At 41.2% G+C, this 24,716-nt stretch overlaps 1 protein-coding gene across 1 annotated transcript in view; it reads left to right on the top strand.

Moving 5' to 3' along the window:
- Positions 1-19,074: 19,074 nt before the first annotated feature.
- Positions 19,075-24,716, top strand: part of kcnk12 (potassium channel, subfamily K, member 12) — a 56,781-nt gene continuing 51,139 nt past the window's right edge. The window contains exon 1 of the mRNA XM_036573387.1: positions 19,075-19,883. Coding sequence (XP_036429280.1) covers positions 19,544-19,883 — 340 coding nt within the window. The 5' untranslated portion in view covers positions 19,075-19,543. The remainder of the gene's footprint in view (positions 19,884-24,716) is intronic.

A 24,716-nucleotide genomic window follows, 5' to 3' on the forward strand; every position in this document is an offset into this window, starting at 1 on the left:
ATAGACTGCCTCAACGCTGCACTCCAGCACTCATTATCTCTCAGTGCAGCTTCTCAGCGCTTCGACTGCCTCCCATTTACTCTTTCTCTGTGCTGACCTGACTTACGACTTCTCTCTTTACAACTCTGCGTCCTTCCCTTGTTCCTACAGTCCCCTCGTTTCCTCTCCACTCCACTTCAGAGGCCAAGATGGATCTCGAGAGCGAGACGTAATGATGTGTGAAGACCCTGCTGTGCACTGGAAAAATGAAACTGTTACATCTCTACAATATTTTAAAGATTTTGGCACACAGAGTTCTGCACGAACGTCAGACGCTCCTTCATTTATTTAATTTCTGATAAAGCAGCCATTAGGTGCAAGTTGTTGATTAACAGCCACCTGGAAGAGCTGGTCGACCCCAAAACTGCCCCCATCAGATAAACAGCACTTAAAGCTTTCATCTCTGAGAGAGAGGAGAAAATCAAGCTGCTTCAGATCTGAAAACATCCACAGGTGTTTCTGTCCATCCTTCCACTGTGAGAAGACGACTCAGCGCTGTGGGTCTGAAAGGATGTGTAGCTGATCAAGAAGAACCTCACTGAGAAAAGGAGACGGACACATCAAACAAAGGAGCTGAACGATGGACTGACCACCCCAGAGTCCAGACCTCAACACCACTGAATGTGTTTGATTACTTCAGAAAATCATCAACCAGCTTCTAAGACTGAACTTTGGAGGTGTGTCTGCAGATTCTTTGAGGAACTGAAAGTGAGGCTCCTGAAAAGAATGGAAGCTGGAATAAAGGTGAAGAGTGACTCACTGACTCACACAGCTGAGAGTAGAGTGAGCTGCTGAGGATTCTGTGTAATTTTTGTTGTTAAATATGTATTTTCTGTTTTCTTTCCTGACACTAAAAAATAAATCACCTGAGATTTCTGAACAGTTAAATCATTCAGATGTAATCAGAGAGATTCAGAGCGGTTTGGTGTGAAACGGTTCAGATGTCTTTACAGTGGTGGTGATAGGAGCCAGGGGTCGCCATGACTACAACACAAACATAGACATTTTATTTACAAACCGGATTCCAAAAAAGTTGGGACACTAAACAAATTGTGAATAAAAACTGAAGGCAATGATGTGGAGGTGCCAACATCTAATATTTTATTCAGAATAGAACACAAATCACAGATCAAAAGTTTAAACTGAGAGAATGTATCATTTTAAGGGAAAAATATGTTGTTTCAAAATTTCATGGCGTCAACAAATCCCAAAAAAGTTGGGACAAGGCCATTTTTACCACTATGTGGCATCCCCCCTTCTTCTTACAACACTCAACAGACGTCTGGGGACAGAGGAGACCAGCTTCTCAAGTTTAGAAATAGGAATGCTCCCCCATTTATGTCTAATACAGGCCTCTAACTGTTCAATCGTCTTGGGCCTTCTTTGTCGCACCTTCCTCTTTATGATGCGCCAAATGTTCTCTATAGGTGAAAGATCTGGACTGCAGGCTGGCCATTTCAGTACCCGGATCCTTCTCCTACGTAGCCATGATGTTGTGATTGCTGCAGAATGTGGTCTGGCATTATCTTGTTGAAAAATGCAGGGTCTTCCCTGAAAGAGATGACGTCTAGATGGGAGCATATGTTGTTCTAGAACCTGAGCATAGTTCTCTGCATTAATGGTGCCTTTCCAGACATGCAAGCTGCCCATGCCACAAGCACTCATGCAACCCCATACCATCAGTGATGCAGGCTTCTGAACGGAGCGTTGATAACAACTTGGGTTATCCTTGTCCTCTCTGGTCCGGATGACATGGCGTCCCAGTGTTCCATAAAGAACTTCAAATCGTGACTCATCTGACCACAGAACAGTCTTCTATTTTGCCACACTCCATTTTAAAAGACCCCTGGCCCAGTGCAAACGTCTGAGCTTGTGGAGCTTGCTTAGAAATGGCTTCCTCTTTGCACTGTAGAGTTTCAGCTGGCAACGGCGGATGGCACGGTGGATTGTGTTCACTGACAATGCTTTCTGGAAGTATTCCTGAGCCCATTCTGTTATTTCCTTGACAGTGGCATTCCTGTTTGAGGTGCAGTGACGTTTAAGGGCCCGGAGATCACGAGCATCCAGTAGAGTTTTACGGCCTTGACCCTTACGCACAGCGATTGTTCCAGATTCTTTGAATCTTTTGATGATGTTATGCACGGTTGATGATGATAACTTAAAAGTCTTTGCTATTTTACGCCGGGTAACACCATTCTGGTATTGCTGCACTATCTTTCTGCGCAACAATGGTGGAATTGGTGATCCTCTTACCATCTTGGCTTCAGAGAGACACTGACACTCTGAGAAGCTCTTTTTATACCCAATCATGTTGTCAATTGACCTAATTAGTGTTAATTGGTCTTCCAGCTGTTCGTTATATGCTCAATTTCCTTTTTCCAGCCACTTATTGCTACTTGTCCCAACTTTTTTGGGATTTGTTGACGCCATGAAATTTTGAAACAACATATTTTTCCCTTAAAATGATACATTCTCTCAGTTTAAACTTTTGATCTGTGATTTGTGTTCTATTCTGAATAAAATATTAGATGTTGGCACCTCCACATCATTGCCTTCAGTTTTTATTCACAATTTGTTTAGTGTCCCAACTTTTTTGGAATCCGGTTTGTACTATCCAGAACCACCAGTGAACCTACACGAGTCTTCTGAGTTTATATGGAATGTTGATGATGGAAAATAGTGGAAAATCTGAAATAATAAGTTTTCTTTGGGGACTATTTTGCCTCACAGCGCCCTGCATGTATCCCTCCACCATGAATGGAGTTTAAGTTCTCTAAACTATAATAAAACAGAGTCTCAGTCATCAGGCAGTGAATTCATAACCATTTCATGTAGGAACTTTCTGTGAGGGAGCTTTTAGAGGTGGACGTCTGGTTCCTATCACCGCCACTGTGAACAGTTCTGACTCTGTAAGTTTCTCTAGAACAGAGCGTTTCACACCAAACCGCTCTGAACGACTCTGTTTACATTTTAATCCTTTAATAATGTAGAAATCCTGAAAAAATTATGGGATTCTAAATAAATGTCTGTTTTGACTGGAAATAAAGTATATGGACAGTGGCCTCTGACTCTTGTACAGAGCTGCAGATAATGAGTTGAATATTTGACTGAATGCATGTTTTTCATAATCTTTCACACTTAAGTGCTTAGAATTTCTTTCTAAGACTTATATAAACACTGCAACTGTTGCTTATGTGTCGATCAGAAGCTCCACCATCAAGTAGTTTTCTTACTCCCAATGTTCCAGCATATGTGGAACATCTTCAGGACTGTGGGAAAAGCCTCCCAGGCGGCTCCACATGAAGCTGTAGAGGAGTGAGCAGCTGCCTCAAGGCAGAAGTGCCTGCTTTGAAGGATCTAAAGCTGCTGTTCTAAAATGTGAAAATAGTAAAAATAATATAGGCATGTCTAAAAAGCCTGTAATGTAATAGAACATAATATCATATGGATGAATAATACTGAGTGCCTGTTTAAAGTGAGAAGCTCATGTTGGCACATCACAGCTCTTTGATCACTCTTAAAAACATTTTTAAGGGTTCTTTAGCAAAAAAAAACACTCAAAGAACCCTTTGATGATGATTAAAGGGTTCTTTGCATCATGAAAGGGTTCTTCAGAATGTGCTATAGATGGTTCTATATGGAGCCTTTTTGAAATGGGTTCTATATAGCACCCAAAAGGGTTCTTCTGTTGTAAAGCTTGATACATTTGAAGAACCCTTTTGGGTGCTGTATAGAACCCTTTACAAAAAGGTTTTAGATAGAACCATCTACAGCACATTCTTCATCAATCTGAAGAAGACTTTGGGTTTAATCACTCAAAGGTTTCTTTGAGTGTTCATGGTTCTCTACTAAAGAACCCTTAAAGAACCATCTTTTTAGTGTATACTCTATTTACAAGCAACAGCTTAAACACTGTTTGTGATCATTTAGATGAGTTTAACACTGAAAATCCGGCTCCACTGCAAATTGTTCACTCCTAAAAAAGATGGTTCTTCAAGGGTTCTTTAGTCAAGAACATTCTATAAAATTCTATATGGTGCTATGAACACTCAAAGAATCCTTTACAGTACTTTAAGGTTCTTTTCATGGTGAAGTGGTTCTTCAAATTGATGGAGAATTTGCTGTATATGGTTCCAAACAGAACCTTTTTGAAAAGGGCTCAATATAGCACCTGTCACACATCTGGCATGTTCTCATAGAGACATGGACTCCATCTCCCAGACTCCTCTGGGAGATCACATGACTTCTGACTCTCTATCACGCTCCTATCAGCGTTCTCAGTCACACGAATACTAATATGTTTCACCTGTGTGTGCAGTCATATGACTCGTAGTTTAGTGTATAAGCCCGGGCTTTAGTCATGTCTAGTTGGGAGGTATTGTTTCACTGTAAACTACTGAGCGCTCTTCATCATTGACTGTATCCTGTTTTTGACTGTTTGCTTTGTTTTTTGACTCTGCCTTTTTGCTCAATCCCTTTGTACTTTTGCTGGACTGTGTTTTGATTCGTGTTTTGACCTTTTGCCTGCCTCTACGACTACGTCTTTTGCCTTACCCTTTTGTGTTTGTTTGTCTGGTGTTATGCTTATCGTAACACTTCTGCTGGGTTTGCTGGATTTGACCATTGCCTGTTCTTTGACTACGCTTTTGGATTTTGATTCTGGAAGTAAACCTGATACTCTCCTTTTTATCCGCGAGCGTCTGGTTTCTGTTGATTCGTCACAGCACCAAAAAGGGTTCCACTATTGTTACAAGCCAAAGAACCCTTTTTTGGTACTATATAAAACACTTTAAGAGAGTGTTCTGTACTTGCCCAAATTAAAAGTCCTAGATCTGGAAACTATTATTTATCTTATTTCTAGATGTTTTATGTAGTTTTTATTTGTTTTAAGTAATTTTATTAGGTAAAATTGTCTCTCTGATGTTTTCTTAAAATAAACATCATCTGCCAATACAGTGAGAACTTCACTAAATAAAATTACTTAAAGTAAAAAATGGTGGTCAGTCCATTGTTCAGCTTCTTTCTTTGATGTGTCTCGTTTTCCTTTCTTTTGCCTAGAAATTGTATAAATTAAGGCTCTCAGACTTTCGCACAGCACTCTGTGAACTCTTCCATATCTGGAGTCACTCTTGAACATAAAGAAGAGCCATTTAATCAAACCGAATGCAAGAGAGAATCCCAAGTGCAGCTCCATAGCCTGCTGTACAGCTTTATAACTTCACACAGTGAGAGAAAAAGCGATAACTATCATCCGTCATGTGGTGTAGCCCTTATTTACATAACACAGGTGAAGATAATGATCAATGCATCACCAGTGCCATCAATTACAGCACAGAGAGAAATTCTATGAAGAATGGAAGACAGAATGTATTGTATGCAGTAGTTTCTTTGTTTGTTTATTTGTTTTTGAGGGATAGTTACAATCACCAGAAGGTGAAGCAAACCTTTATCTCACAGAATAAAGTTTTAGGGTGCTAAAAGGAAAACACAAAAGAAGAAAGAGGACGTTTCTACGCCTTACATCACACTTTCATCTCAACGCCAGTCAGCAACATTTCTTCCTCAGCTCCGCTGGGACTCCCGGTGCAGTCGGCAAGAACTGAACTGAAGAATCTCATTTGTTATGCTCGTGTTGTTGTCTCTTTTCTTCAAATGAGATTAAAACATTAAAGCAGTTCTGATTACCTTGCTGGCTCAGAGCTGGATCTCTGGTCTCGACTCGCAACCATAAAAACATTAAAAACTCCCAGAGGTCACTCTGATATTGTTATATCATTACAGAGTGTCTCTGTTGTTGCTTCTCCATTCAGCCACCATAGCTCAGGTTCATCACGCAATATAGGGCTAAGAATAAGATATTGTACATATATTTACTCCTGATGGAAGAGTTCCAGGCTACGTCCATTTCTTTTTTCAGTCCAGCTATAAAGTCTCTAAAGGATGCAGCTTGAAGTGTTTTGGACAGATGCCATATTGTCAACCAAGAGCTTTTCACACTCCCAAATCTGTTTAGCGTTTCTAAACCTGTGGGAGCAACACAACAAGCACTGGGCGTGAATGATAAACAAATCCTGATAAGCCAAATGTTGTTAGAAAAGATTGCCTTAAACGCTCAATTTGGTGTTTATATTGCATTAAACGCAAGATCTGTTCGTCAGATCATGAGCAACCACATCTGTTTCTGAACTGCCTCTAACTCATTAAAGCACTACGTGTGATTTTTTTTTTTTTTGTTGAAACTGAAAGAAGTGTCACTACTGAGTGAGGAGAATGTAAACAATCTAAAATCTGCTGAGCTGCTGCTGTGAGTCGCCTGAAAAACCTGAAATCATCATTTAAAAGTCAGAGGAGTTTTCCACAGCATGTCGTACGTCTTTACGTATTAACGTCACAAACAGACTCTAAAAGAAGATCCGGCTCAATGTTTGGGACTCAAATGATCTCAAAATCAACATCATACTGATGAAAATGTGATGACTACAGTAGATAATTCACTCACGTCCTTGGAAGACGCTCCCTCACCGAGGTTAGACTGAATGTTCCTCTACACATTGTGTGGAATTACACATTTCCGCTTGAGAGGCCGCCAAATCCCCAAATCTTACATATTGCTGCTTTAAAGGGAAGCCTGTTTTGAAATGGTCTCAGCAGGGGAGTCCACAAAGCAGGATTTCTCAGTTAGCCAGATAAGTTAAGCCCAAAGTCAGGCCTGTCCAGTAGGAACAGAGCTGAGAGACTTTCCTATTGGACAGTCCTCATCTTTGGGCTTAACTTGTCTGGCTAACTGAGAAATCCTTCTTTGTGGAATACGTCCCCGATTTCTTAGGGTGCATTTATATTTTCAGTTTGGTTCCCTTGGTCTGGACCAAACAGCAATGCTACCTTGGCCTCTTTTCTAATGCAGAACCAATTGGTTCTGAGCACGGAGAGTAACCGTTCTAGTGGCATTTCCACACAGTTTGACACGGATACAAACCGGGCTCAGCACAGTTTTCTCAGCACAGTTAGCTAACCATGCTCAGGGCCACAGAACTATTCAGATGGTTCTACAAGGGTTCTTTAGTAAAGACAATGGTTGTATATAGAAATATGAATACTCAAAGAACAATTTCATGCTTAAATGGTTGTTTACATGCTGGAATTGTCCTTCAGATTGATGGAGAATGCGTTTTATATGGTTTTGTATAGCACCAAGAAGGGTTCTTCTGTTGTACAAAAGCTTGACATCATAACAACAGCAGAACCCTTTTTGGTGCTATATAGCACCATATACAGCACATTCTCCATCCATCTGAAGAATCATTTCAGCATGTATACATCCAATTATCCCTCTGGGGTCATAAAAGAGCTCATTCTCTCTGGATCTGTTCATCTCTTCTTAAATTCTCCTTTAAAGGCTCTTCATATAACATGATCCTCATATATTTCATATCTAAATGCTCCGTTATCTTCATCACTACTTTCCAAAACCGCTGCAGCAGCTTCAGCAGCTGTAAACTCTCTGCACGCCGTTTCACATGAGTCTCCGATGTGGACTGAATGAAGAATGAAGGGTTTCCGGCGTGATGGTCAGTCCTTAGTGATTTCCTGAGTGTCCATTGGTCAGTTTCACACAGAATGTAGACGGACACACCAATCCACCAGTTCCACACGGAAGATGACGTGTATCTCAGCCCCTCTTCATAGGCTCATAACTCCGGATGTGAGTCTCGTATGATCTCGTGATAAGATGGAATGGAAAGAGTGACTCTACAGATTCAGGAAGTGTTTGAACTGGATTTCTGAGCTGAATCATCACAAAGATACAGACACAGATACAGAACCAGAGAATTTGATGTACAGGCGAGTTTGTGGACCTCAGAGGGTTAACTAGCCTTTACCTGTTGTTTTATGTTAATAGCTCTTATAATTACTACCATTAGCCAGTTAAATGCAAGGTCAGCAACGATATGTGTGTTTTTTTAGCTAATGATAATTGGGGGGACATTATCTAGTGATTTGGTTAACATACAGTGAAGTAGGCCAGTGGTGGTGGTCGCCTCACTACAGTGATGTCAAATGCTTGTGAGCTGCCTCCCCAGCCTGTAACCAGGACCCCCTAAAATGGGACACAGCTCTATCAAAAGCAGCACTCCAGTCATGCAACACCAACACTGAGCACTCCCAGACTCTGCACTCATCTATAAATCATCAGTCACTTTAGAAGACTGGTTTCAGCGCTGTGATGCTGTCTGAAGTCTGATTGGATTTTTAAATATTAAAAATATTAAATCTTTCCAACACTTTCTAGATACTATTTTCCAAGATTTCAGAAGTGAATGATAAATAGGCAGTAATTTAAAACAGATTTGTCTAGATTAAGATGACGCTGGATGAATGCAGAGTTGAAATTTCCAGCCTACAGCTATCGAGTCATCACTAAGCAGAGTGGTAGATGTGATGTTTAGAGGACGAGAGGAGAGCTTTAACCGGGCTGAGCGCCCAAAGTTTCTGCCTTTCAGCAGATTAAAGTGAGGAAGGAGGAATTACTGAGCACAGAATGAGGAATTCTAGAGCTGATCAAAAAAAAAAAATCAGCTTCCTGTAATAGAAAAACAAACATTGCCTTTGTTCTCCTGTTATGACTTTTAATTACTTGTTAGCATGAATATCGATACCAGTTCCTGGATCAAACTTTAATATATTTTACATTATTATTCCCAATTCTGTTCGTTCATGACAATTAGTAGTTGACCAGAGCTTTTCTGGATTAAAATGTTTTGTCTCAGTGACCTTTGCTCCATCTAATCGTACTCTATTAATCACACTTATACTCGAAATCATAGGTTTTCTGCTACAATTTCACTACTTTTCTTCACTACATGCCAGGTTTTAACGCAGTGCTGTTTGAAGGGTTAAAGGTCATTCAGTTGTGGTTTTTGGCCTTTTTCTTTACGCACAGAATTTTCTCTGGATACTCTGAATCTTTTGATGATATTATGCACTGTAGAGGCTGAAATACCAACAATTTTTGCAATCACTCATTGAGGAACATTATTTTTAAACTGTTGGACTATTTACTGATGCATTTTTTTGACATGGGATGTGACCTCAACCCATCCTCACTCATAAAGGACTCGGCCTTACCTGGAGGCTCCTTTTACACACAAGCATGATTGCTTCGCCTGTTTAAGGTGTTTTTTGAACACTGCACAACACTCCTAATCTAAATAGTGCTCCTGTTCCAAGAAAACTGAGTTGTTATGATTAAGGTGAAGCTGGATGCATGCAGAGTTGAAATTATTGGACAATAATTCTCAGCCCACAGCTATCAAGCTTTTGTTAGGCAGAGTGGTAGATGTGAGATGTGATGTCTAGAGGACGAGAGGAGAGTTTTAACTTGGCCAAATGCCCAAATTTTCTGCCTCTCAGTAGATTAAAGTGAGGAAGGGGGCGTTACTGAGCACAGAATGAATTCTAGAGCTGAGCATACATTTACAAAAAATAGTTGATCAGATAAATTTGCATACATTATCACAACTTTTTTCAGAATTGAGTACAGATATTGACATAATAAGAACCTGCCATGGGACTCTTTATATTTGTGCGTTATGGAGTTTTGAATGTTGCATGGTGGAAAGATTCAGATTTTTGCAAAAAAGGCAGGAATTTCCTGTTGGTGTTCAAAAATATCAATTTTAATCCAGTAATATTTCACCTAATAATGTAACAATTATCAAGAAGTCATACAGTTAACTCAGTCCAAGGCTGATGAGTAGACAAAAGAATTTTGAACTCATGTAATGTCCAGTCTGCCTGCTAGACCTCACACGGCCACTAGGAGGGGCTGGAGAGCCAGGACAGGGTAATTAGGGCTGAGCGGTAACAGCTGTGGGTGCCTTATTTAAGGGCTGCTCAGTCTTGAGTGCATGATGCCACATGCACACTGCTCTGACTCAGCTGGCAACTTTGGTAAACAATCTCTTATCTTGAGACCTGAGTGAGCAAAAAGGGTTTTCATTTTGTTTTGTTATTTTGAGAATCTCTTAGTGGTTTGAAAGAAAACCCCTTTTAAACCTTTTAGTTCACATTTCTGCCGTTCTCTCAGGTGGTGCGCAGCGTACACATTAGTCCCTCAACATAGAGATGAAAGGTTCTGCCCTCCTCCATGACCTCCAGCTCTCTTTCTTTGTTTATTTCTTGTCCCTTTGAGTTCTTATTTCTCTCAAAACTGTTTGGTTGTTTTTTCCAAGTACTTAGCCCACTGTTTTTCTCAAGTTAAACTTTCCCCTTGGGTCCCTGTGGCTCTGCACACGGGGTGAACCACCTGGCATGTTACAGCATCAAATGTATCTTCTTTATTTGAGGAAAAATTATGTATGTTCAAGAACATGTTCCAGCTTTTTAAGGCCTATCATCTTTTTTTTTACTTTGTAAACCTAATCAATCAAACAGAAGTTGGAAGAAGAATTGGAATTTTTAGTGCTGCCAGTTATGTCTGTTACTCTTTTTACAACACTGTTGAAATAATTGAACAAATCCTGCAGTTGCTCCTAAGCTAATTTTGTAACAAGCATAAAATCTAGAAGCAATTAGTTAATTAATGCTGTGATTTTGGAAAATGTGCTTTGATAAACCAGCAGAGAACCCTGAAGAGAATCTAATGATTTCTGTGAAATGAAAAATACAAGTCTGTAATTTTAATGAATTAAATCATGTTTGTTTTCTTTTCACTCTGCATGTATTGTAGTAACACTCCTATTTTATTGTCAAATTTTGATTGCATACAAGAGTTAAAATCATTGAACGGCCAACAGGAAACTGGAAATTGGACTGAAACTGGACTGAAGGCCTTACACTTTAGCTTAACTACCAACAAAATTATTAAGTGACAGAGGAATCAGCCAATCACACTCTGATTTACAATTGCTTTAACAAATTAAGTAAGAAAAAACTTCTGGATTAAGTGAAAAAAAGTCTTCTGGAGGTTCTAGATACATCCATGACTGTGAATATTAGTTGTGTTCTAAGCAGTGTTCAGGTTAGTTGTTAGGAATGTAAAACAGCAGCAGCAGCTCTGTGCAGGACTCTTTACTGAAATCACTGTAACCCTAATACATACAAGCTTCAAATGTTTGTTTATTCTAGAACAGTGAAAAAATGTTTATGTAAATCACTGTTAGCTTAGAGCTAACATATTCAAAAACATGCATATAGAAATTAGCATGATCATCGTAGAGTATTGTCTTTAATAGTCATGGTTCACGACCGGCAAACACCAAGTGTAAAATATGACCATGCTTGTGGACTGGACCAGAAACATGAAAGACTCTGTACAATCTTTAAAAAAAAGGAAGTAGCAGCACTGGAAGATGAATCAGTCTGAAAATTCTAAATTAAAATCACCTGCAGTCGTCACAAAATCATAATACAGTTCAGTTTCTCATTGAAGTCTTTCTATCTCAGAAACTGTTATAACAACTGACACTAACTGGAATAAGCCTTTATAAATGTTTATGTACATTTATATAATGTCAACTTTGATGTAGGTTGTCTTGGTTTATAAAAGCTTCCCTTTAACCCTCTGGGGTCAAATTCTCTGTCTCTATATCTGTGTCTGTATCTTTGTGATGATCCAGCTCAGAAATCCAGTTCAAACACTTCCTGAATCTGTAGAGTCGCCCTTTCCATTCCATCTTATCACGAGATCATACTCACATCCGGAGTTATGAGCCTATGAAGAGGGGCTGAGATACACGTCATCTGCCTCTCACCATGTGGAGCTGGTGGATTCGTGTGTCCGTCTACATTCTGTGTGAAACTGACCAACGGACACTCAGGAAATCACTAAGGACTGACCATCACGCCGGAAACCCTTCATCCTTCATTCAGTCCACATCGGAGACTCATGTGAAACGGCGTGCAGAGAGTTTACAGCTGCTGAAGCTGCTGCAGCGGTTTTGGAAAGTAGTGATGAAGATAACGGAGCATTTAGATATGAAACATACACTATACTGCCAAAGGTATTCACTCACCCATCCAAATCACTGAATTCAGGTGTTCCAATCACTTCCATGGCCACAGGTGTATAAAACCGAGCACCTAGGCCTGCAGACTGCTTCTACAGACATTAGTGAAAGAATGGGTCACTCTCAGGAGCTCAGTGAACTCCAGCGTGGTACCGTGATAGGATGCCAAAAGTGCAACAAGTCCAGTCGTGAAATTTCTTCGCTACTAAATATTCCACAGTCAACTGTCAGTGGGATTATAACAAAGTGGAAGCGATTGGGAACGACAGCAACTCAGCCACGAAGTGGTCGGCCATGTACAAATGACAGAGCGGGGTCAGCGGATGCTGAGGCGCATAGTGCGCAGAGGTCACCAACTTTCTGCAGAGTCCATCACTACAGACCTCCAAACTTCATGTGGCCTTCAGATCAGCTCAAGAACAGCGTAGAGAGCTTCATGAATAGGTTTCCATGGCCGAGCAGCTGCATCCAAGCCTTACATCACCAAGCGCAGTACAAAGTGTTGAATGCAGTGGTGTAAAGCGCTGCCACTGGACTCTAGAGCAGTGGAGACGTGTTCTCTGGAGTGACCAATCATGCTTCTCCGTCTGCCGATCCGATGGACGAGTCTGGGTTTGGCAGTTGCCAGGAGACGGTACTTGTCTGACTGTATTGTGCCGAGTGTAAAGTTTGGTGGAGGGGGGATTCTGGTGTGGGGTTGTGTTTCAGGAGTTGGGCTCGGCCCCTTAGTTCCAGTGAAAGGAGCTCTTAATGCTTCAGCACCAAGAGATTTTGGACAATTTCATGCTCCCAACTTTGTGGGAACAGTTTGGGGAGTTTGGCCCCTTCCTGTTCCAACATGACTGCGCACCAGTGCACAAAGCAGCTCCATAAAGACATGGATGAGCGAGTTTGGTGTGGAAGAACTTGACTGGCCTGCACAGAGTCCTGACCTCAACCCGACAGAACACCTTTGGGATGAATTAGAGCGGAGACTGTGAGCCAGGCCTACTCGTCCAACATCAGTGTCTGATCTCACAAATGCGCTTCTGGAAGAATGGTCAAAAATGGCCACAGAGAGATAATAAAATGTTATTAGTTGTATCTACCTGCTTCAATTTCTTTCCTTTATACAAGAGCATTATATGCAGTATGCATGAATTCATGAGAAGTGTACAAATGAAGACAAAGTCATGCTCATGTTCTATATTCTTAAGATAAAAGACCTCAGGTCATATTCAAAATGTGCAGTGTATTTACCCTCGAATAGGGAAGAAAGATGATAAGAAACGGGCTGTTTGAAAATATGAATGGTGATTTGTGTGGTTAACTTTGTATATAGGCTAGTGCACATTTGCATGATTCATTTGCATAATGTTTACTGAGAGTCCAATAGCTTTCATTCATTATTAACGAGATTCACATTTTTTGGGTGCAGTGCAAATTTAGGAGGCAGCATGGGCAGCAACTGGGGAGGAAATGCTCTAGGGAGCTAGCAGGCTCCAACAAAAGCAATTTCTACTGGATAAACATAATTATAGTGTTAATTATGTGCAAATTATATGATATCTAAGAAAACATATTGATTCAGATTCAACTCGGTGAAATCAGTTAAGCGCCTTCTGACATTAGCATACATCTACTTTGCTTAATGGCCATTAAGCACAAGTTATTCAAGTTTCAGTGTCATGAAAAAAATTAGAAAATACATATTTAATCGAAAATCACGCAGAATCCTCAACAGCTCACTCTACTCTCAGCTGTGTGAGTCAGTGAGTCTCTCTTTCCCTTTATTCCAGCTTCCATTCTTTTCAGGAGACTCACTTTCAGCTCCTCAAAGAATCTGCAGACACACCTCCAAAGTTCAGTCTTAGAAGCTGGTTGATCATTTTCTGAAGTAATCAAACGCATTCAGTGGTGTTGAGGTCTGGACTCTGGGGTGGTCAGTCCATCGTTCAGCTTCTTTGTTTGATGTGTCCGTCTCCTTTTCTCAGTGAGGTTCTTCTTGCCAGCTACACATCCTTTCAGACCCACAGCGCTGAGTCGTCTTCTCACAGTGGAAGGATGGACAGAAACACCTGTGGATGTTTTCAGATCTGATCAGCTTGATTTTCTCCTCTCTCTCAGAGATGAAAGCTTTAAGTGCTGTTTATCTGATGGGGGCAGTTTTGGGGTCGACCAGCTCTTCCAGGTAGTGGTTAGGAGGTTTGCTTTGCAAACTCCTTTGACTTTCTCCTTCTTTACGCAAGTGGATAATCTTATATCTGATCTCCTCCTCCTGAAAGATGAATAACCTGTACTTTATGGCTGATTAATCTGGAAGTTGAATAAATGAAAAGGAGCCTCTGACTCTTGCGCAGTTCTATATCTGTATCTGGAGCTAATTTTCTGCTCTCTTCTTTCTGAGTGTGTCTAGATCAATAAACTTATCCCCTCTCTCCTCCTCCTCCTCCTCCTCCTATGCTGCCTCAGTCAACCTTCTCCACATCTTTGCTGACTCCAGGGGGCTCTGCCTCTCTCACGTAATTATAAAGTACAACACTTGACACGTAAGTGATTCAACCATATGGTCCCTGCTTTCACTGCCTACTCCGCACTTCGGGAGCAAAGAGATGGACAGATAGGTAGAGAGAGAGAGAGAGAGAGAGAGAGAGAGAGAGAGAGAAAGAGCTCTTTGTCATCATCCAGGTCCCACTTGCGCCACTTCTCTCTCTGCCAGGCCCTCCTGCTGGACCTTCTTGTTCTATCTTGCCAACCAAAAGTATAAGTGGCTACAGAGACTCATTTAAATCTGAAATACAGTGAAATCACATTCAGTGTGTGAATATACAGGAAGAAGACTGAGCAGAACTGCTGTACATAACAGATGCATTCTACCTGCATCACTGTCTTTCCTTCATATAGGAGGATTAAATGCAGTATGTATGAATGCATTTCATTACAAGGATTTTGATGTGACCAACACAAGGGCTGCACTTCTGCTCATCTTTTATTCATCCACTTCTATGTGGGTCTCTCACCTCTAGACGCAGGATCCACACTTCTTCTGTGCCAGCTGGAACTGTTGCCAAGGGATACAGTTGCAGATTCAGCATTTGTAGAAGGGATTTTTCAGCCAATGCAGCAGTCAGTTCAGCTCCGCCTTCATCAGTATCATTACTGTCATCATCACTGTCAACATCATCACCAGGATCACCATCATCATCATCCACACTGTCATCGTCACCATCATCATTATCTACACTGTCATCATTAATGTCCGCATCATCACTGGCATCAACATCATTATTAACAACACTGTCATCATCATCATCATCACCATCATCATTATCTACACTGTCATCATTACTGTCCGCATCATCACTGGCATCACCATCATTATTAACAACACTGTCATCATCATCATCGTCATCATTATCACCACTGTCATCATCACTTTCAGCATCATCATCATCACTGACTCATCATTAACAGCCCTGTCATCATCAATATCATCATCATCATCATAGTCAACACTATCATCACCATCATCATCATTGTCATCACTGTCAGCATCATCACTGACATTACCATTATCATTATGAACACTGTCATCACTGCCAAAATCACTATCATCATCACTGTCAGCATCATCACTATGAATGGCCCTTTATCGGCTCCCTCAGGCCTGCTGATAAAACGAACATGTAGTCATTAAAACTCATCACTTTACGTCATGCTCTAAAAATCATGTCTATGTAGCTTCTGATGTGCACATTGGCCAAATGGACTTAACACACACAGTTTCACCCCAGATCTCTTAAAAACACAGACAATTAATTTTTTCAAGACCAGGAACAGCTATACATCATAAGCCAAACGACTTCATAAATCCACTGCCCATCTGAAGCACTGCTTCATTAACACTACCTCTAATTACCATAATTCCAAAGCTTTGTCTCTGAAATAACTTCCTGCACAGCCTATTACTGCTAAAATAGAACCTACACGGTGCTCAGGAAGAGGAGGAGGGAGGAGGAAGATCAACCACGGTCACACAGTGAGGCAGGCAAAGTCAGTGAACACGTTTAAGATCTGGATTGGAATCAGGGAGGCCTTTGGTGTCGCTTACCCAATTTGTTATCTGGGCGCAGTGCAAATTGGATGAGCGCAGAAAGGTCAGACCCAAAGCAACGCACACAGACTGCTTTAAAACGCTGCTGCTTGAAGTGATGCCATCCCCCTTTTCAGCCCTCGTCTTCTCCTCCCTCCATCATCCTCCATGATGCACCGATGCTCCATTTCAAGAAATACAGAGAGAACACCAGGAGAACTCACAGCGCTGATCCAGCCAGCAAATCAGACTCATCACTCCCAAAAAGCAGCATGTGTGTCGTGCTGCATCCAAGATCTTAATTATGTAATTGAACCAGTTATTATCGTTCATCCACTTGATGAGGTGCCTCAGATTCCCAGCAATAAGCAGCGGGAGACAAATGAGCATCCATCCGGGAGGAGTTCGCTGAGCTGTGCTGAGTCAAACAACAGAAACACGCCCAGCAGAATTAGCACTAAATTAAAAAATATCAAAATAATCTCTTGTTTATCTGAAGGTTTCAAATGTTTTAGATACAGTTTTTCACACTTGTGAAATGTTGGATTTGCTTTAATATTGGATCAAGTGGTTCCACAAAACTGTGTCAAGTACTTCCTAAGATACTTGACTGAGTAAAATGTACTTAACCAAATCAAATGAATCTAAATTCTAAATATCCCTCTATGGTCTGAGGTCATTCTCTCGATTAGTCCATCTCTTCTTAAACTCTCCTTTAAAGTCTCTTCATATATCATGGTCCTCATATGTTTCATATCTAAATGCTCCGTTATCTTCATCACTACTTTCCAAAACCGCTGCAGCAGCTTCAGCAGCTGTAAACTCTCTGTACGCCGTTTCACATGAGTCTCCGATGTGGACTGAATGAAGAATGAAGGGTTTCCGGCGTGATGGTCAGTCCTTAGTGATTTCCTGAGCGTCCATTGGTCAGTTTCACACAGAATGTAGACAGACACACGAATCCACCGGTTCCACACGGTGAGAGGCAGATGACGTGTATCTCAGCCCCTCTTCATAGGCTCATAACTCCGGATGTGAGTCTCGTATGATCTCGTGATAAGATGGAATGGAAGGGGCGACTCTACAGATTCAGGAAGTGTTTGAACTGGATTTCTGAGCTGGATCATCACAAAGACAAACAAACAGATATAGACACAGAGAATTTGATGTGCAGGTGAGTTTGTGGACCCCAGAGGTTTAACCGATTATGTTTATGTATTACCTAAAAATTAAATTCTCAATCGAGTAATATGTACTTAACTTAATATGGTTATGTTTTACTAATTAAAGTACATCAAAATAAAGTTAATAAGGTTAATCTACATATTTTCATTAAGTTGTTACTGTGTTACTGAGCTGTTCCAGAATCACACTCAGCAGTACGTTTCATGATAAATTGCACGTACAGCCAACAACGTGTGGCTCGGCTGTTATCTGTGAAGTATAAGATACAGACACAATGGAATGATGGTCAGACAACACAAGGAGGGACAGCAAACAAGTAACAAGTAAACGATATGCAAATAGGGGATGCCAGGAGCCAATGAGAGAGATGTTGAGTTTCCCTATACAAGATTACAAACACTTATAAAGTAAATCTGATAAATCTGAAACCTGAATTTCACTGAAACAACACAAGTTTCACTGACTCACATGCTCTTGTTAAGTAACATCAACCAGAGCAAACTGATGAAAAATGATTCTGCTACACTCTTAAAAAATGCTTATTCAAGGGTTCTTTAGCAAAACAGTGGTTCTATATAGAACCATGAGCACTCAAAGGACCTTGTGCATGAAGAAAGGGTTCTTTGCATCATGCAAGTGTTCTTCAGATTGATGGGGAATATGTTACATTGTTACGATTTCAAATGTAACACAAAAGAAAAACCCTTTTTGGTGCCATTCAGAACCCTTTCCAAAAAGGTTCTATATAGAACCCTCTACAGCACATTCTCCATCAATATGAAAAACACCTTTATTTTCTTTACTAAGGAAACCCTTGAAGAACCATCATTTTTAAATGTGTATAGTATACATTCTTGACATTGTAACAATTGAAGAACCCTTTTTGGTGCTAAATAGAACCATTTTGAAAAAGCTTTTATACATAACCTCGTTCGATAGACTCTCCATCAATCTGAAGAACAATTTCACCATTTCAAGAACCATTTAAGCAAGAAATGATCCTATATAGAACTCATGTTTCTAAACAGAACCTCTGCCTTCACTAAAGAACCCTTGAAGAACCCTCTTTTTAAGCCTAACTGCTATTTGATCTTTAAGGCTTAATTTGCTGTTGGCTTATTAGACCTGCTGGTGATTTAAAAGGTCGCTGATGCCTTTTGGCGCATTTTTAACGGAAGCCCCGCCCACTTACTACTCGAATGTTTTTTATTAGTTTTTTCCCAACCCCCTGCTCCAAACCCCGCCCTCCTGCGCTAGGATTGGCCACCAGAATACTCGCACGAGCATTCAGTCTTTAACCCAGTAGGCTGCCTACTACGAGCTACGAGCCAATCCTGGCGCAGGAGGGCGGGGCTTGCCGGAAAACGGGTGGAGAAAACAAGCGCTCACTCGTGCTGTTCGGATAAAGCAGCTCTGAGCACAGTTTCTCCGGCGCTCCTCACCCTGAGCAGAGCTTCTGAGAAGTTTGGCGTCATGGAGGAGCTTCGGGGAAGTTTTCCGTCCTGGGGAGAGAGTTTCTGCTCCATCAGCAGCGCCACCGCTGCCTGTGAGCGCCGATAACTTTGTATTGGATTAAAGCTGAGTGGATTATTAGAGCAGCAGTGAATGTCAGCGCGGCGCAGAGGAGGAAAGAACTGCATATCATAATCAAAACGCAGCTTAGCATCGAGAAAGAGCAGCAGTCTGACCGTGCTGACTTCTCCATGTCCTTCACGCACAGACACAGCAGGACGCTGCTGTCCTGTACGCACTGAGCGCACTTCTGGTGGTGCAGTGCTGTTGGCGCACTATCTAGTGTGCTAGTATGCGCTTTTTGGACGATGCACGAGTCGCAGACGAGATTAAAAAGTCTGACACGTGCTTCTTTCCTTGCGTTCACTCAACCCTGGGATGTCGGTGAGTGGACGGACAGTTTGGTGCAGAGACCCAGGCGGGCTCCTCTCCTTCAGAGGGAATGTCCAGATCAGTGCACAGTGCTGCTGCGAGCTCGGAAAGACTAAAAGCGGAGAGCTTGTCCACTAGGAGCTGGTGTTTGAGTGAAAAGCGCCGCTGCGGATTGGCCAAGGCTGTGCGTAATGGGTGCACCAGAGCAGGACGCGCCGTGGGGTCCGCTTTAAGGATGGTTTTTCTCCTACAAGTGTTCTTCTGAGGTTCTACTGACAGAGAGAACAACAAAGGAGCGGCGGAGAGGCGCACGAAGCGCGATGTCCTTGTCGCTGTCCGTGGTGCTGAAGTCCGGATGATGCCTGCTCAGAGGCTGCCAGGCTGCCGCTCGCTGCACGTCAACGAGGACAACGGGCGCTTCGTGCTGCTGGCCATCCTCATCCTGGTGTACCTGCTGTGCGGCGCGGCGATCTTCTCGGCCATCGAGAGGCCCTCCGAGCTGCGCGCGCGCGGGCGCTGGAACCGGACCCTGCACAACTTCAGCGAAGCCTTCAACGTGAGCCTGCAGGAGCTCAGCTCGTTCCTGCGGGAGTACGAGACCGCCGTGGCCGCGGGGATCCGCGCAGACTCCCTCAGGCCGAGATGGGACTTTACGGGAGCCTTCTACTTTGTCGGGACGGTCGTGTCCACCATCGGTGAGTTGGTGAAGTGGCGATGCACCGATACCGCGTCTTATCGTCCGATACCGATACCTGAGTCACGATATTTATCTCTACACTCTAAACTCTTATCTCTAACTCTACACTCTAAAAAAACACACACGGTTCCTCAAAGGTTCTTTATTAATGCCAATGGTCCATGAGTTCTATCTAGAACCTTTTTATGATTAAAGGGTTCTTTGCATGGTGAGGTGGTTCCTCAAATTAATGGAGAATGTTGTGAATTGTTCCATATAGCACCTAAAAGGGTTCTGCTATTGTGATAATGTGAAGCTTGTATACAATAGAAGAACCCTTAAAGCCTGCAAAAGTTCCATATAGAACCATTGTCTTTACTAAAGAACCCTTGAAGAACCATCTTTGGGATGTGTAGGGATGTACTGGTACTGTTTCTTCCCTTCTGATACTGATACTTGAATCACGATACCCATAATAACGCTACAATCTTAAAAAAGATGGTTCTTCAAGGGTTCTTTAGTAAAGACAATGGTTCAATATAGAAACATTAACACTCAACATTTGCATGGTGAACTGTTTCTTCAGATTGATGGAGAGTGTGTTGTAGATGGTTCTATATGGAACCTTTTTGAAAATGGTTCTATAAAGCACCAGAACGTTACTGAGGTAGATCTAGGTAAGATCGGTTAATCTGCATCAGTCCTACAGAATGAAGTGTGTTCTACCCAAAAAAGCTTCTCAAAGGATTTGAGTTACTCAACTCAACTGGTTTTTCAGAACAATAGCAGAACGTTTTTTGGGGCGATTTTCAAAAAGGTTCTATATAGAACCACATACAACACATTCTCCATCACTTTGAAGAACAATTTCAACACGCAAAGAACCATTTAAGCATGACATAGTTTGACACTGAACTCATTGTTACAAATAGAACCATTGCCTTTACTAAAGAACCTTTAAAGAACAGTCTTTATTATTTGTGTAGGGACAAGGTGTGAGAGTTATACTTGGCAGGGTAGCACACTGACCTACACACTTAAAGATGGTTCTTCAAGGGTGTTTAAGCAAAGAACACTCAAAGAACCCTTTGCATGCTCAAATGGTTCTCTGTGTGGAGAAGTAGTTCTTCAGATTGATGGAGAATGTGTTGTATATGGTTCTGTAAAGCCCCAAAAAGCGTTATTCTGTTGTTAAAAACTTGACATTGTAAGAATAGAAGAACCCTGTTTGGTTCTATATATTTGGTCCTTTACAAAAAGGGTTCTTCTATTCTTACAATGCCAAGCTTGTAACAATAGGAGGACACTTTTTGGTGCTATATAGAACCATATACAACACATTCTCCATCAATCTGAAGAACGATTTCACCGTGTAGAGAACCATTTAATCATGTAAATGGTTCTTTGAGTGTTCATGGTTCTATGTAGAACCATTGTCTTTACTAAAGAACCCTTGAAGAACCATCTTTTTACTGCATTAGCAGGAACTTACACTCAGCACTGGATTCACCTCTGATGAAATCTGGCCTGCATCACTAAACCTGTGCTCAGCTGTAAGAAGCCTTTGGCTCATGATAAACATTAGATGTTACTGTATGTAGTAAATGTTATCTACTAATTTTAGTAAATGATATTTACTCAATTTTGTGACAAATATTATGTTTTTTTCCCATGTTGTAACATTGTTAAATCTTTAGTCACGGTAATCTTACAGTGATCCACATACAGCACAACATGCACCCAAAAATACTGTCCCAAAATGTAGATTGGCTACTGGTGGGGTCAGATCTTTCAGCGTCATGGTCCCCAAACTATGGAACACAATCCACAACCTCTTCATGAATGTCCCTCACTTTCCTCCATCAAAGCTCAGCTTAAAACCTCTTTTCTCAGCACTTTTTATTCTTCAGCTCACTGATGTTTATTGATTATTATTGATGATGATCATTATTATTACTGTAGTAGACTGATGTAGAGAATTATTAAGGTGCTTTTAATCCCTTCAGTGTCCAGGATCCACCAGCAGGCTCAAAGTTTTATTACACATCTATAATCTAAGAACAACTCAGCCAGTTTGCACTGAAGTCCCTGTAGTTACTGATTAATAAGCCTCAGTATGTAATAAGTGTGGATTTTAGGGGTTACACATTTTCTTGATGTAGAGATCCAATGTTTGTTTGCTGATTTCTTAAGCTAAACAAGCAAGAGTAACGTTACGGTTTTGAGTGAATTCACCCTCCTGTAAGATCCTCTGCAGCATCAGATGACAACTGATTGGTAACTGACCTGAGGGCAGATTTTCACCGTAAAGTAGCAGAACTTTTCTGTGATGATGCTTCACTGATGACAGTTTTGTTTACTGTTATTATTATTCTGTTAGTCTTCTGTTTGGGTCTTCAGGCCTTTGAATGTCTGGTTCATGACTCCTCTGACTGTCTCCATCCATCCTGTAGCAGCTCGTCCTCTTTTACCTTCAACTCTTCCAGGCATTACGGTCCATTGACCTGGTTCCTCTCAGAATGTGTCCAAAATTCAAGTTGGTTATCCGAGCTTTGAGTGAGAGGAGAGGCTTGATTTGGTCAGGGATGCATTTGTTGGTTTTCTTTGTCATTAAAGGTTCTCTTAAAAGTCCAGCACCAAAGTTCAAAGGCATCTATATTTTTCCTGTCTCGCTTGTTTATTGTCCAGCGTTCACATCCATAAAGCACCACAGAGAAGACCACAGCCTCGGTCTGAGGCCACGCTTCACAGGAGGCTGGCAGTGGCCACTTCTGGCCACCCCTTGGCTACACCCGTGAATGAACAGCATTTACTGGTTAGATAATAATTAAATTAGTAAAAAATCTCCAAAATGGTAACTGTACAGGAGAAGAACAAACATTTTAGTTTTGAATGGAAGATTTTTTTTCCAAATCTGGCATCAAGTTCAAAATGGGCATATATTTTTCAAAAACCTTAAAATTTCTCAGTTTCAATATTTGACATGTTGTCTTTGTACTATGTTCAATTAAATATAGGGTTTAATTGATTTGCACATCATTTTGTTTTTATTTACGTTTTTCACAGCGTCCCAACTTTTTGGAAACAGGGTTGTAATTTTTTTCTTACAGTGTAACTTAAATTAATACTAACGTTTCAAAGCACACAGTTCACATCTGCGTCCACACTGCCCGTATATGGAAACAGCTACAAAAACAGCTTTTATTTAATTTGATGTCACAAAAACTAACATATTTACATATATTTACTTATTCAGCCTCCAGCAGTTTAGCCCCGCCCACTCACACTGAAGTTATAAGGAATGTTTCAGCCTGGACTGCTTTTTAAATGAGGCACAATACAGGACAGCCAATCAGAACAGAGCTTTTTTACATATATCAGTCTAAAAGGTACAGTAACAGAAACAGGGATAAGGGGATAAAGAGAGGTTGGAAAATGATCATGTAAAAAAATCGGTACATAAAATGACACAGATGTTATAAGTGAACCTAATGAGAAAAAACAAAAGTAGAATATTGATCCTTTAAGATATTGAATCTGCTGCAAGTGAACTTTTATTAGTATTGTCCTGTATTAATTTGCACCTCTATGATCCAAACATTGGAGCCTTTCTCAGTCTTTCAGTCCTGGTAAGCAGTCTTTTCTCTGCTTTGAGTAACCATGGATATCTTGGACATCTGGTTTGTGTATATTGTTTGTTTGTTTGTTTGTTTGTGTATGTGTTGTCTCGGTTGAGTAAGTGAACAACAGTGCAGCGATAACATAAATATGTAATATTTTCTCTCAGTGCTGTAGCCACCGGCAACACGGCTGCCTTTATAACCCAAAACATATCCACCCTCAGCGTCTCCTGCCCACAATATATCTATTCTCTCTGCACACACATTTTCCAACAGCCTTTAAGGAGAATCCAACCCTTTTTAAAATGTTCTGCATAATTAAGTGGTTGAGATGTAAACAGAGCCATTCAGAGCGGTTTGGTGTGAAACGCTCCGTTTTAGAGAAACTTACAGAGTCAGAACTGTTCACAGTGGTGGTGATAGGAACCAGACGTCCACCTCTAAAAGCTCCCTCACAGAAAGTTACTACATGAAATGGTTATGAATTCACTGCCTGATGACTGAGACACTGTTTTATGATAGTTTTGAGAAGATTTTGGCTTTAAACTCCATTCATGTTGGAGGGATACATAATATGCAGGGTGTTGTGAGGCAAAATAATCCCCCCAAAGAAAATTATTATTTCAGATTTTCTACAATTTTCAATCATCGGCAGTAATGCCGACCAATCAGCGCTCAGTAGCAGTAATGCTGACCAATCAGCGCTCAGTAGCAGTAATGCTGACCAGTCAGTGCTCAGTGGCAGTAATGCTAACCAATCAGCGCTCAGTAGCAGTAATGCCGACCAATCAGCGCTCAGTAGCAGTAATGCCGACCAATCAGCGCTCAGTAGCAGTAATGCCGACCAATCAGTGCTCAGTAGCAGTAATGCCGACCAATCAGTGCTCAGTAGCAGTAATGCTGACCAATCAGCACTCAGTAGCAGTAATGCTGACCAGTCAGCGCTCAGTAGCAGTAATGCTAACCAATCAGTGTTCAGTAGCAGTAATGCTGACCAATCAGCACTCAGTAGCAGTAATGCCGACCAATCAGCACTCAGTAGCAGTGATGCTAATCAAAGCTGTTTGTTGTGAAAAATTGCTGGTAAATTTTTTGGTGTTTTAATAAAGGCGTCCTTCTATTATCCATTTATTAAAGGAAGTTCCAGCAAAAACAACAAGACTCGTTTACTGTTTTTGTTTTCAGCCGTTTAGCTCTATTCACCCCGTTTCACTGAGGTCTTGCTTGTGCTC

Source organism: Colossoma macropomum, unplaced genomic scaffold, assembly GCF_904425465.1.
Source record: "Colossoma macropomum unplaced genomic scaffold, Colossoma_macropomum, whole genome shotgun sequence".
NCBI lineage: Eukaryota > Metazoa > Chordata > Actinopteri > Characiformes > Serrasalmidae > Colossoma > Colossoma macropomum.